At 39.5% G+C, this 14,454-nt stretch overlaps 3 protein-coding genes across 8 annotated transcripts in view; 2 read left to right on the top strand and 1 right to left on the bottom strand.

The window, feature by feature from the left end:
• Positions 1–367: 367 nt before the first annotated feature.
• Positions 368–3,038, top strand: LOC311281645 (uncharacterized protein). Of its 3 annotated transcripts, XM_084394772.1 has the most exons (8): positions 368–749; positions 1,667–1,737; positions 1,825–2,001; positions 2,092–2,153; positions 2,236–2,322; positions 2,518–2,691; positions 2,771–2,806; positions 2,905–3,038. In XM_084394772.1, the coding sequence occupies exons 2-7, from the start codon at positions 1,674–1,676 to the stop codon at positions 2,804–2,806; spliced, it is 600 nt and encodes a 199-aa protein (XP_084250898.1). In that variant the 5' UTR covers positions 368–749; positions 1,667–1,673; the 3' UTR covers positions 2,905–3,038. The 3 variants fall into 3 exon arrangements, with proteins under 3 accessions (XP_084250898.1, XP_084250897.1, XP_084250899.1); XM_084394771.1 differs by lacking the exon at positions 368–749 and having other exon boundaries at positions 978–1,737; XM_084394773.1 differs by lacking the exons at positions 368–749; positions 2,518–2,691 and adding an exon at positions 2,410–2,449 and having other exon boundaries at positions 979–1,737.
• Positions 2,988–4,714, top strand: LOC311281643 (putative nuclease HARBI1; the record flags this gene model as incomplete). The annotated part of the gene is made up of 4 exons (XM_084394756.1): positions 2,988–3,459; positions 3,529–3,647; positions 3,744–3,855; positions 3,948–4,714. 4 exons carry the CDS (start codon positions 2,988–2,990, stop codon positions 4,316–4,318), a joined length of 1,074 nt encoding a protein of 357 aa, XP_084250882.1. The 3' UTR covers positions 4,319–4,714.
• Positions 4,715–5,515: 801 nt separating this feature from the next.
• The window catches only part of LOC311281718 (uncharacterized protein), a 54,489-nt gene continuing 45,550 nt past the window's right edge, over positions 5,516–14,454 (bottom strand). Inside the window, exons 4-10 of one of the 4 annotated variants that reach the window (XM_084394925.1) lie at positions 9,752–9,949; positions 9,522–9,672; positions 9,286–9,422; positions 7,280–7,477; positions 7,050–7,200; positions 6,814–6,950; positions 5,516–6,599 (exon numbers count right to left, since the gene is read on the bottom strand). In XM_084394925.1, coding sequence (XP_084251051.1) covers positions 9,917–9,949 — 33 coding nt within the window. In that variant the 3' untranslated portion in view covers positions 5,516–6,599; positions 6,814–6,950; positions 7,050–7,200; ... (2 more) ...; positions 9,522–9,672; positions 9,752–9,916. The other 3 variants (XR_014625842.1, XM_084394926.1, XM_084394927.1) reach the window with 3 other exon arrangements.

Below are 14,454 nucleotides of genomic sequence, written 5' to 3'. Positions count from 1 at the left end.
GTGTTCCCTGGCGTTTTAATTAAACATTAAAATTCCGAATAAACTTTGACTATTAGTTCTTGCTCTGCTGAGGAGAAAAACTGAGCGCGCTCTTTGGTCACGCCCACGCTGAGCAGCCAATAGCAGCGTTGCTGATCAATGTTTCTACTATCGATACATATCCCCTTTTAACCAGCGCATGAACGCGCAATTATCTCAGATGACTCAATCCAGCTATACTAATCATATCCGGCAAGTGTGTTCGAAGAACCGAGTTATCCAGATCATGATTAGCACAATGATATCATCTTGGATGTCTCATTTGATCTCGGATGTTTTAAGCAACGTACGAAGAACGGGCCCCTGGTCCAGAATCATGCCGGATCAGAGGCCTGTTGCACAAAAGTAGAATTAAGACATCCGGGATAAATGACTCAGCTGAGCTCAATGAAGCCAAAACATGTGCGTCCAGGCTTAATTGGTTGCACAAAGACCAAGCCAGGATGAGCAGACACGGATTCATTAAGCCAGGTGAAACCAATCCTGGATAGGTGCGCGCTCACGGCTCACTCAAATAGACCCCGCCACAGATCACAGATTAACTGATTTACCATGGCAACTAGAGCCGCGTACTTTTCCCCGTCGGAAGCACAAATCCTCATGGAGGCATACGAGGAGGTAAAAGATATAATTATGAAGAAAGGCAACACCGCCACAGTGATAAAGCAAAGAGAAAAAGCGTGGTAAAGTATTGCAGACCGCCTGAATGCGTAAGTAGTGCACAATTACACACTCACCGCTCCGCTGAAACATCACAATTACAATTCAAATATTTAATTCACATCTCCAAAAACGCAGTTGTACTGTAATTATGAAACGGTTAAATTTTTAATTGAAATGCACTGCAGATATGAGTGAAATTGTGTAAAGTAACTCCATCACACCGTATAAAGCTATGATAAATTATTATTAAAGCCTTACATTATTATTTAACGTTACTACGCTCAGTACGGTTTAATCTTAGCCGTTGTACTCTGCTTCTTATGTTGTCCACGGTTTTTTTTGTGTTTCTCCTGCTTTTATTAATGTAAAGCTGCTTTGACAGAATGAAACAATTGTGAAAAGTGCTATATAAATAAAATTTAATTGAATAAATAGATGAGCTATAATAATAATCACTTTAATTTATATAGCGCCTTTCAAAGGACCCAAGGTCGGTTGCTCACTGCACTGCAAAAATGTCTTTCTTACTTAGTATTTTTGTCTTGTTTTCAGTAAAAAAAAAAATATCTAAAAAAAATCTTAAATATTTTCTTGAGCAAAATTACCTAGGAAAATAAGCAAAAAAATCTGCCAGTGAAACGAGAACTTTTCTAAAATTAAGTGTTTATGGAAAAAGTAAACCTATTTCAAGAGAATTTTTCTTATTATATTGACAGATTTTTTATTTTTTTGCTTGTTTTAAGCACACATTTACTTAAAGTTTATATTTTTTGTCTAAACTATACTTATTTTGCTAGGTCATTTAGCAAATCAAGAAAATACATCTTTATTTAAGATTTTTTTTTTTTTGATATTTTTACTGAAAACAAGACAAAAATACCAAGTCATTTTTTGCAGTGTGACTCCATTAAATGTTCTTGTGATAAAGAGTGTGTGTGTGTGTGTGTGTGTGTGTGTGATGTAGATTAAACATGAACGGGCCAAAACGGACATGGCAGCAGGTCAAAATCAAATACAAGAACATTCTGCAGAATGGTATGGTCCCTGACTAATATTTAACAAAGCACAAGCATATATTGTACCGAGAAGGTGCCTGCTCACACATTGTCTGTACTGTTTTAGCAGTGAAAAAGAATACCCACAGACAAGGCACGGGTGGTGGGTCACCAAAGGCTGACCTTACCCCAGCAGAGGACATGGCCTTGGAGCTAAATAAAGGCAGGCCCGTCTTAGAGGGGATCCCTGGGGGGAAAGAGACGAGCATAGGTTCCTCCCAAGATGCCACCCGCTTCATTCAAGGTATGTCCTTCCATCTCTACATGGGATACAACCACATTCATATTGAATCAATTTGGACTGTCTGACTTTGGTTTACCTATTGCCTTGCAGTGTCTGGCAGCACTGTGTTCCTGTTAGAGCCACCAGCACAAGCACCAGACGATGCTGATCCAGTGAGTACTCCATCAAAGGCATACTGTAGGCCTGGCATGTCTTGTCTACTAGCTTCAATATGAATCCGATTAAATGTGATAGGGTGAAAGCCCCAGTGCAGCAGCAACAGCACATGATGGAGACGATGATGAGGAGGAGACCATCTCTCTGGATTCCAGAAGGCATGAGGTATCATGTTAAGACTGTGAAAGTACTATTTACTCTACAATGGTGAGGAGTCCTCATCAAAATCAAAAAATCTAATTTCTTTTACAGGACCCAGATGCTATACAGTGGGAAAACCAGCCTGGCAACAGTGCGTATTAATAAAAGGACACCACATCCTGCCAAATTCCAGCTGCGCTAATTGTATTGTGTTCACAGAGCTCACAAGCTATCAGAAAGTTGTATGGCAACCACCTCCGGCGCCAAATAGAACTGGCAGACATAGACATTCAGTACAAGAAGAAAAAGATGGAAAATCTTGCACTGGAGTCCGAAATAAAAAAGAGGACAATTAGGAAACTGGACCTTGAAATAAAAAAACTTGAGAGGGAGGTGAGATATGCCTTCAATGTACACTGTATGCTAACTGTAACACAAATGTATTAATCATTATTTTTCTTTCCTCCCCCAGCTCCAAGAAGATGACACAGCTCAAAATAAAAATTAGGTATATTCTCGTAAAGTCAAGTGAGCCATGACATATGAGCTCTTATTGTGAGCACACAGGACGGTGGCATCTTTCTAAGGTTTTTTTTATTTTCCCAGCAATCAGTACAACCAAGTCATCGTTATAAGGCACCGGCCTCTTTTGCCCACCCCCCCAGCACCAGGTGTGGCCACTAGCCTATATGAAGGCCCAAAATTGTGTGTTCCTTTCTGCTCTGACAATGGCATGCCCATTCTTGCGAGATGTGGTGGATGAAGAAGCACTTGTGCTGAGGAGAGCCTTCAGGCGAGAAAGGTTCTTCAGGGACCGGTTGGACCCACTGGCCTTCCCTGATGACCATCTATATGAAAGATACAGGTTTTCTGCAGATGGCATCAGGTATCTATGCAGACTACTGGGTCCCAGGATTAAGCACCGCACTGCACGGAGCCATGCACTGAGTGTGGAGCAAATGGTTTGTGTGGCCTTGCGCTTTTTTGCTAGTGGAGCCTTCCTGTACTCAGTGGGGGATGCAGAACAGCTGAACAAGGCCACAATTTGCCGCACAATAAGGAGTGTGTGTCTGGCTATCAAAGCATTAGCAGATGTCTTCATCTCCTTCCCTGGCCACAGAAGACTCTGTGACATCAAAGAGGAGTTCTATAGGATTGCAGGTAAGAGGATCTACAAATTACAGGACAACTGTTAACACATAGTACGATACTCATTACTTTGTGTGACAGGTTTCCCCAATGTCATTGTTGGTGCAGTGGACTGCACACACATAAGGATAAAAGCCCCCTCAGGTGCCCATGAGGCCGATTTTGTGAATAGGAAATCCTTTCACAGCATTAATGTTCAGGTGAACATAACTTTTTGATATTGTCCATTGACGAACACTCTGCATTGCCAGTGATGTGCATTGATTGGTGTAATATTCCTCATCTTATGGTTTTAGATGGTCTGCAATGCTGACTGTGTGATCAGCAATGTTGTGGCAAAATGGCCTGGCTCAGTCCATGACTCCAGAATCTTTCGGGCCTCTGAAATCTATCAGTGCCTATCACAAGGTAAGCCACACAACCCCTATTTATAACCATCATGGCTGTGTCAAGAATATCACTGTTTATGAGGTAGTAATGATGAGATTTTGTGTTGACAGGTGAATTCTCTGGTGTGTTGCTGGGAGACAGGGGGTATGGCTGCCAGCCTTTTCTCCTGACACCTTTCACAGACCCCCAGGAAGCACAGCAGGCCTACAACCATGCCCATGCCAGGACCAGGGCCAGAGTTGAAATGACCTTTGGCCTCCTGAAGGCACGCTTTCACTGCCTTCACAAATTAAGGGTCAGCCCTGTTAGGGCATGTGATATTACTGTGGCTTGTGCTGTCCTCCACAATGTGGCCTGCCTGAGGAAGGAGAGGGCCCCCAGAGTGCCACCAGCCATGGACTGGGACAATCCGGCAATCTTCCCTGATGACGACAGTGGTCGGCTGCTGAGGGACCAATATGTGTTGAATTATTTTAGTTAGTATGTGTGCTTTCAATTTTGGTTAAATATGTCCTGCGGTGGCAGAGGAATTTTTGGGTTCGTTTTTTTACGAATTTGGCCTCTTATGATGTTTGTGCGGTATACTGTGTGTAATACAAGGCTGCAGGGAGGCTACTGCATCCATTCATTTGTCTGTTCAGTTGATGTGTATGGATTTGTCCTGCATTTATTTTAGTGTGCAGACATGCAGGGTGTGTTATATACAGACCTTTGAATGTGTATGTATCATTTTGTATAATATGCTTTGATTCTGTGCTTTCCATCTTGTAGAGTCACTGTGACTTCAGTTTCGAAAGGAGCTGATGGTTTACCTGCTTTGTTTTGTCCTTATTCAATAAAGGAACATAATGTTACACATTGTGTTTTTATATTCATATGGAATGTGTATTTGTTTATATGACAGAGTACTAGGGCCACACTGAGGAAAAAGGATAAAGTCATAAATTTATGAGGCTGGTTCTTTCTGCAGAAAAGCTACATATTCTTTTTACAGTTTTGATACTTATGACAATGTGATACTTAATATTCTGGCACATCAGCATGTCTTTGTTTATGAAACCATACTGAAGTACAATTTCACGAAATCTGTCTTTTTAACAACTGTCCTCCTTTAAAACAACTGGTTACAATATTATGACTTGTCTTTTTTTTGCCTCTGTGGCCCTAATATTCTATCATTTTATATATAGCCTTATAGTCTATGGGAAACTGTAAATTATCTAATGATAGCAACATCATCTAAAAATCATTATTTATCCAAAATGATTGAAATTAATGATCACACACGTTTAAATAATGACAGTGGGTCTAGTTATATGTGATAATGTATAGTGAGCAGTGAAATAACTATTGGTTTCCATTTGTGGTGACTGCTGACTGACATTAGGGATGAGATTAAATAGATCCTGGAATTTAGCCTGGTCTGGAGCAGGCTAGCTCCACAGAATAAATCTCCATGGTAATTTATACCATAACATATCCTCCTGCCCCCTATCCAGCTTTAGTGCAACCGGATTATGGATCAATTGAGCCAGGATCACCAAGATATTCTGGCTTAATCCCTTATCCTAGTTTTGTGCAACAGGCCCCAGGGCCAGCTCATTTTGTTGACAGTACACAAACACACTCGCTCTCTCTACATATCAAGAATTTCATGAATCTTCTCATTTACATGATCTTATATCTTATGGTCTTATGCCACTGATATTTTTTCTGTTTTTAACACAAAATGCTTAGGCAATAAAAAGTTGAATTACTGTACTTTTTTACACTAAAATACCACCTGATAATCTATTGTTAGCACTAACTCACAGCCACTACTTCACAGTAAACATGCATTCAAAGAAAAAATATTTGGACAGTAAATTTGACATATTCAAGGGCTTTACTTTTGATCCATTTTTTATTTATTAAGCATATTAAAACAAATTCACAAAAGAAACAATGCAAAACAGTGCCACTGTGCATTTTTGCACAAGTACTCAAAGTTTATATAAAACACTTAAGTCTCTACTTGCCGTTAACGGGGTAGTTCACACAAAAATGTAAATTCTGTCATTAATTACTCACTTTCATGTTGTTCCAAACTAGTAAGACTTTTATTCATCTTCTGAACACAAATTAATTGAGATCTTTTTAATGAAATCTGAGATTTCTTTCCCTCCATTGACAGCTACGCAACTACAAGTTAAACAGTAAAGATTTTTAGCTGAAAATGTGGTCCTTGATGATTCATATAATGCAAGTCAATAGCTACAGTCAGTTTGAGTCAAAAAAACATATTACAGGCAAAACAAAATTAATACCTGTGGCTCCGGACGATTCATTGATGTCGTATGAAGCAAAACAATTGGTCTGTCAAAGAAACTGAACATTATTTACAACATTATTACCTGTAATCCACAGCCTCTGCAAACAGTCCTGTGTCACGGCGGTCTTGTTTTGCATGTAATATGTTTGTTTTTTTACCAATCTTCTACTTTTCTTTCATTTTGTGGTAAAACTATTCTTATTTTTTCATCATTTATCAGGAGCTCACCAGAAGAAGCAGGAGCTTCAACCCAAAAAGTTCAGTTTAAGGCCAATGCTGCTGTTAATTTGAACATTGAAAGGTCAGTATGTTCAAGCTTTTTGTCCTTCTTTTGCTCAAACACAATGTTGTCGATGTGTCCTAGAAGTTCCTCAACATGTGCTGACAAGGCTGGATGAAAGCTCTTAGGTTGGGTTTCATGTGAGCCTTTCACAATTCCTTGAAACAACTCCTGAAAAAAATATTTAGTATGGCAAACAATATCTAGCCATTTTAAATTTTGTAAAGTCTTATATGTACCAGAATTTCAGTATCACTGACAAGAGAACAAATTCCTTTTTTTCCCACCTCCTCGACTGTCCTATATTTTAAAAATCATCGATCTACTTGATTTATTAAACTTTTAAATTGATTTATATGAATGAGGACACACATTTTACACATACCTTTTATACTTCATATGCTGAACAGCATATGCTGCCATTGATGATGCGTGATATATTCTCAGATGCCACAGATCTTCTCCCTGTATCACTTCGTTTTTCATAGAGGTCCATTTGTCCCTCACCTCCATTTCTGCCATCTAATACAATAAACATATTACATAAACAATAAAAGTTGTTAAAGTAATGTAGATAAAAATTAAATAAAATAAATAAATAATAGCATTTATTTAACTTACTGTACAAACCAAAACCCCACAGTTGTTAGAGTCAGCCAGCCTCCACTGTTCTGGGTACTCCACAGTCCATTGTCCCAAGTATTTTCAGAAATTGACTTGTAGTTGTCAGTGGGGTCGTAAACTCGAAAACGATTCAGCAAACCATCCAAGACTTTTACAAAATAAACAGAAACTGCTTTAACCAGAGTAACAACTGTTGAGTAAAAATGTATTTTTTTATCCACACATACCCACAAAATGAAGCGGTTTCCCTTTTCAGGGCTCTGTGCATCAACAATTCTTGGAATAAGGACCGTGTCACTTTGTCTAGACGTTGTTTAATGTTAAATCTTCTACTTTTCTTTCATTTTGTGGTAACATTTTCCAGGAGCTCATTTATCAGGAGGTCAGCTCCATTAGAAAGACCACAGCCGGGACCACTGGCAGCCCTGCGGCAAAGGTGGAGAAATGCAAAGGTAAAACAAGGGAGTTCAGCACTCATACCATGCACTAATTTATTTTAAATGCGTTTTATATGCGTGAGATTTATTTTTGTTATTCCAAAACGTCATTACATTTAAAGTTAAAAATATGGGAAATATAACGACATACAGTATTTTTTTTTAAACAAACAAACAAAAAATACAAAATAAAACATAAACTAGATGTACCGCATGGCGGTACAAAATATGACCGCCGCTCAGGCCTGCACTGGCTTTCCACAAAAATAAATGACGTGGAGCAATTTGGCTCTATTGCGTGTTTATGTATATACCTAAAAAAAGTAGTAGTATGTGCATGTCTGTCTGTGTGTATGTGTGTGTCTGTGTGTGTGTGTGTGTGTCTGTGTCTGTGCGTGTATGTATGCGTGCGTACATGTGTGTGTGTGCGTGTGTGTGTTTGTGCGTGTGGATTTGTATGGGTGTGTGGATGTCAGTGTGTGTGCATGCTTGCGTTTGTTTGTATTCCTGCATGTGTGTGTGTGACAGTATCATCCTAAACCAGCAACCCTTCGCTCAACAGCACCATCTACAGGTCGATGAGTGTGTACAGTCACTAAATGTGCACATAAATGAATTTATTTTATACCCCCCCATGGATGAAATTCTACGAAACTTAGCATACCCCCAGAGGATGTCAAGTTAATCATACACATGAAATATGGTGCAGTTCTGAACATCTCAACTGAAGATAGGGGCGATTAAAGCAGAATAATATTGCATTTTCATTTTTTATGGGAGGGGCGCAAATCACAAATGAGTGATTATGGGCTAGGTTGATGTGGGCCCTTAAGACCAACATACCATAAAAATGTCTTCATCCTCGGTGCCACTGTCATTTATTACTCACTTTCATGTTGTTCCAAACTAGTAAGACTTTTATTCATCTTCTGAACACAAATTAATTGAGATCTTTTTAATGAAATCTGAGATTTCTTTCCCTCCATTGACAGCTACGCAACTACAAGTTAAACAGTAAAGATTTTTAGCTGAAAATGTAGTCCTTGATGATTCATATAATGCAAGTCAATAGCTACAGTCAGTTTGAGTCAAAAAAACATATTACAGGCAAAACAAAATTAATACCTGTGGCTCCGGACGATTCATTGATGTCGTATGAAGCAAAACAATTGGTCTGTCAAAGAAACTGAACATTATTTACAACATTATTACCTGTAATCCACAGCCTCTGCAAACAGTCCTGTGTCACGGCGGTCTTGTTTTGCATGTAATATGTTTGTTTTTTTACCAATCTTCTACTTTTCTTTCATTTTGTGGTAAAACTATTCTTATTTTTTCATCATTTATCAGGAGCTCACCAAAAGAAGCAGGAGCTTCAACCCAAAAAGTTCATTTTCAGGCCAGTGCAGCAGTAAACTTGAACATTGAAAGGTCAGTATGTTCAAGCTTTTTGTCCTTCTTTTGCTCAAACACAATGTTGTCGATGTGTCCTAGAAGTTCCTCAACATGTGCTGACAAGGCTGGATGAAAGCTCTTAGGTTGGGTTTCATGTGAGCCTTTCACAATTCCTTGAAACAACTCCTGAAAAAAAATATTTAGTATAGCAAACAATATCTAGCCATTTTAAATTTTGTAAAGTCTTACATGTACCAGAATTTCAGTATCACTGACAAGAGAACAAATTCCTTTTTTTCCCACCTCCTCGACTGTCCTATATTTAAAAAATCATCGATCTACTTGAATTATTAAACTTTTAAATTGATTTATATGAATGAGGACACACATTTTACACATACCTTTTATACTTCATATGCTGAACAGCATATGCTGCCATTGATGATGCGTGATATATTCTCAGATGCCACAGATCTTCTCCCTGTATCACTTCGTTTTTCATAGAGGTCCATTTGTCCCTCACCTCCATTTCTGCCATCTAATGCAATAAACATATTACATAAACAATAAAAGTTGTTAAAGTAATGTAGATAAAAATAAAATAAAATAAATAAATAATAGCATTTATTTAACTTACTGTACAAACCAAAACCCCACAGTTGTTAGAGTCAGCCAGCCTCCACTGTTCTGGGTACTCCACAGTCCATTGTCCCAAGTATTTTCAGAAATTGACTTGTAGTTGTCAGTGGGGTCGTAAACTCGAAAACGATTCAGCAAACCATCCAAGACTTTTACAAAATAAACAGAAACTGCTTTAACCAGAGTAACAACTGTTGAGTAAAAATGTATTTTTTTATCCACACATACCCACAAAATGAAGCGGTTTCCCTTTTCAGGGCTCTGTGCATCAACAATTCTTGGAATAAGGACCGTGTCACTTTGTCTAGACGTTGTTTAATGTTAAATCTTCTACTTTTCTTTCATTTTGTGGTAACATTTTTCAGGAGCTCATTTATCAGGAGGTCAGCTCCATTAGAGAGACCACCGTCGGGACCACTGGCAGCCCTGCGGCAAAGGTGGAGAAATGCAAAGGTAAAACAAGGGAGTTCAGCACTCATACCATGCACTAATTTATTTTAAATGCGTTTTATATGCGTGAGATTTATTTTTGTTATTCCAAAACGTCATTACATTTAAAGTTAAAAATATGGGAAATATAACGACATACAGTATTTTTTTTTAAACAAACAAACAAAAAATACAAAATAAAACATAAACTAGATGTACCGCATGGCAGTACAAAATATGACCGCCGCTCAGGCCTGCACTGGCTTTCCACAAAAATAAATGACGTGGAGCAATTTGGCTCTATTGCGTGTTTATGTATATACCTAAAAAAAGTAGTAGTATGTGCATGTCTGTCTGTGTGTATGTGTATGTGTGTCTGTGTGTGTGTGTGTGTGTGTCTGTGCGTGTATGTATGCGTGCGTACATGTGTGTGTGTGCGTGTGTGTGTTTGTGCGTGTGGATTTGTATGTGTGTGTATGGGTGTGTGTGGATGTCAGTGTGTGTGCATGCTTGCGTTTGTTTGTATTCCTGCATGTGTGTGTGTGACAGTATCATCCTAAACCAGCAACCCTTTCGCTCAACAGCACCATCTACGGGTCGATGAGTGTGTACAGTCACTAAATGTTAGGGGTGTGACGAGACGCTTACTCCACGAGACGAGACGAGACACGAGATTGGGTTCACGAGAACGAGACAAGACGAGATTTTTACACAATTTTTAAGAAATCCTCAATGATGAAATATATGAATTAGGGCTGCACGATATTGGAAAAAAAATTACATTGCGATATTTTTCCCCCAACGATATATATCGCGATATTGCAAGCCATCAATCCAGGCTAAAGTCAATAATTACCATTCCATGTTATTAATAATTTCACAAATAAGCAAGCTTCATTACAAGGAACAAATTCAGTGACGCGTTCATGTAAACGCCACCTAGACCCAGCAAAAGTAATGATTCATAATATGTAAAATATTACAATGAGACATTTGAATTGTTTATTAATAAACAAGTGTTTTCTGTAAAGATGAAGTTGACAATATACTGACTCGCGATCTTAGCAGCAGTGATCGGGAGAAATGCACTTTTCATACAGATTAAATATAGCTATATATTTTTTTTAATGGTTCTGTTTAAAAGTAGAGATTTCTGTAGATAATAGATATATTTCTTTTTTTTTTAGGTGTGTGAGGCGAGTAGGCTACCTTTTACGCTGAGTTTCGGTTCATGGATGATAGCTTAATCTCCGGTTCAGGCGCTGGCTGCTATATTTAATTATTATTAATCATTATTAAATCCAGGAAATTGGATAATGAAATACTGATTAAAATTAAGATACAATTAATACAAAACGAAATTCGTTTTAAAGAAAGGCTTTGTGCTTTCTGTTTGAGGTCTCTGTGAAAGTTTTAAAGCAGTCTTTTAGTGGCGCTTTCATAACGGTCGCGTCCGTAATGTCACGTAACATTGTTTTTTCCTCATAAATGCGAACACGAAAAATAAACGAATGTTTAAAAAAGACAACCATCCACAACTTTATAACACTCCAGCAAAGTAGCCTACCTCTTTTTGGTCAACATCCTCCTTTTTGTAGACGAAATAGGCTAGTCCCAAATAGCTGATTTTGACTTTTTTTGCGGCGGATCCTCTTCGTCGCGCATTTTTGAATGTTGGCTGTGAGCGCGGTGAGCTGCGGGACAGCGAACCAATCACTGTGCAGGCACGCAGAACGCGTATGTCACCCCAGCAAAAAGCCATACAACAAACTCGTGTTTACTGTGTGCTACCGTTCTCTTATGGGTACTACTAATGTTACCCTTCACATCGCATGTTCCGGCGATGTGACTATCGCTCATTCGCACATCGCGATGTCGATGTTAAAACAGAATATCGTTCAGCCCTAATATGAATGGAAAATAGTCTTTTATTCAACTGAAAATCACAAAATGCAAAACAATTTAGGTGCATTTTGAAATCAACTTGTAATGAATGTTATTTTACTTCTATTTTAATGAATTCTATGCAGTAAAGGACATGCAAACACTGCTAAATGTTTTGCTATAAACTCTACCTTCTGGCTTCTCCCCTGTACGATTTCATAAGAGAAATCTAACTCCTTTCCACAAATCGAACATAAAAAAATAAATAAAACAGTATAAATAAATATAAATAACTGAAATAACACTTTAAATGCAAACAGTAAGTGTATCCATAATCAAAGTACAGCTCTCTCAAAACTACAAGTTCAAACAGAAACACATTTTTTCTTCAAGCATGAAAAAGAGATAAATTAACTACACAGAACAGTAGACATATAAGCATGTCTACAATTTCTGGCAGCAGTTGAGACCTTTATGAGGGCTGCACGATATGAGGAAAAGCTGCGATGTGCGATAACATTGTTTAATATTGCGATGTCGATATGACTTGTGATATGAATGTTAGCTATACTGTTCCCATGTCTTAGTGCTTTAATAGGTTCTTTGCGTGATAGGTCAAATGTTTATTACCTGCCTGGTTCAGATTACACTATTTGAGCGCGATTTTGGCGCGATCCGTTTCGTGGAGATGCGTAAAGGACAACGGGCGTCGGGACGCAAGATTCGATCGTTTCATTTCGTATAGTGTGTCATAGTGGGCGACAACCTACGCGTTTTCGATGCTTCAGGACATCACTACAGAAAGACTAGCATGTTTAATTTTAACGGTCCTCCACGACGGGTTGAGTGTGTGCGAGAGTGAGTGAGAGTGCGAGCAACAGTGAGTGTGCGTGTGTGCGCGCGGGAGAGAGCGTGTGTGTGTGTGTGTGTGCGTGCGAGTGAGTGAGTGAGCAAGGGACAGTGATTGTGTGTGTGTGCGCGGAGTGATTGGCACGGCACACAAAAGATTTAAAAGTGGCATCACGCTGACATCACAACAACTCACGAGACAAAGTTTCACCTCGACGAGAAATCTCGTCGCGTTTTAATCTCGTCACACCCCTACTAAATGTGCACATAAATGAATTTATTTTATACCCCCCCATGGATGAAATTCTACGAAACTTAGCATACCCCCAGAGGATGTCAAGTTAATCATACACATGAAATATGGTGCAGTTCTGAACATCTCAACTGAAGATAGGGGCGATTAAAGCAGAATAATATTGCATTTTCATTTTTTTATGGGAGGGGCGCAAATCACAAATGAGTGATTATGGGCTAGGTTGATGTGGGCCCTTAAGACCAACATACCATAAAAATGTCTTCATCCTCGGTGCCACGGTTCAGGTAGTTATTTAGGAAAAACTGCATTTTTGGGGTTTGGGGGGGCCCAGCGCGGGGGGTGAGTGGCCCCCGGGGATCAAACGAAATTTTTCCGTAAAAGTCTAGTGGGGCTACATGCCCACCAAATTTCATGTTCCCCGGTGTTTCGGTGTCCCTGGTATCGTTGACGAAAAAATTCAGTAGATGACAAAAAAAAAAAAAAAAAAAAAAACCTTTGACAATCCCTATATGACCGCTTTCGCTAGCTACGCTAGTGGCGGTCATAATAATGGATAAGTGATCTGAAAGCGCCATCATAGGCACCAAATTAGGGCCGCAACGACGCGTCGACGTCATCGATTACGTCGCCTCTGAAAATACGTCGACACGCATGAAATGCGTCGACGCGTCACATTAATTATTTACGTTTAAATATCAAGTAATGGCGGCTTCTGCTTCATGGTGAAAATGACAGACCACGATCATCCAAAGTATGGGAATACTTTAAACTACGCTTTTTAAAAGTTGTGTATGCACATGTAGACTGGAGACCTGCACTCCCGCAGGACCCAACGCAACAGAGTGCGGCGCGGAAATATGGATCTGATGGCCGAGTGCGGGCGCGGGCGGTAATGCACCCGTGTGTGTGTGTGTGCTGGTTGCGGGAGAATAAAACGATTCGCGAAACTCCCGCAAAATAGAATTATCTATAAATGTAACATCTATAAACAAATAAATTGTCATTCATCTGTTGCCAGAGGTGTGGACTCGAGTCATGTGACTTGGACTCGAGTCAGACTCGAGTCATGAATTTGATGACTTCAGACTCGACTCGACAAAATGTACAAAGACTTGCAACTCGACTTGGACTTTAACATCAATGACTCGTGACTTCACTTGGACTTGCGCCTTTTGACTCGAGAAGACTTGCTACTTCCCATGAAAACTGGGGGAAAAAATGTCCACATGGCCGCGCCGCTCTCAGTTTATCTGCATCTGTGAAAAAAATGTGCACCACCTGTATGCATGCAGAGAGCGCGCGCGCTGCCTGCACGACATCCAATCACTGTAGTCCCACGTTGTTTTGATTCGACAGCATAACGCCCGTTTCACATTCACACATACTCCGTTTGCAGTGCGTATGCGCCAGCGGGTGCGTATTTTTTTCCGTACCCATGTTAACAGGTTAGAGCTTTCACACTGCACGCGGTTGCAGTCCGTCGATCCGTTCCAGGTGCGGTGCGTATACAGCA

This window comes from Rutilus rutilus (genome assembly GCF_951802725.1).
Source record: "Rutilus rutilus genome assembly, chromosome: 22".
In the NCBI taxonomy this organism is placed as follows: domain Eukaryota; kingdom Metazoa; phylum Chordata; class Actinopteri; order Cypriniformes; family Leuciscidae; genus Rutilus; species Rutilus rutilus.
Note: the sequence above shows the minus strand (reverse complement) of the source record. Positions and strands in the feature narration are given on the sequence as shown.

What these genes read in the sequence shown, in the direction of transcription:
- LOC311281645 (XM_084394772.1), top strand. Translation starts at nt 1,674, where the DNA reads ATGAACGGGCCAAAACGGACATGGCAGCAGGTCAAAATCAAATACAAG. An exon ending in CAAGAACATTCTGCAGAATG is followed by an intron (nt 1,738 to 1,824) that starts GTATGGTCCCTG and finishes GTACTGTTTTAG; the next exon opens with CAGTGAAAAAGAATACCCAC. An exon ending in TAAAAAAACTTGAGAGGGAG is followed by an intron (nt 2,692 to 2,770) that starts GTGAGATATGCC and finishes TTCCTCCCCCAG; the next exon opens with CTCCAAGAAGATGACACAGC.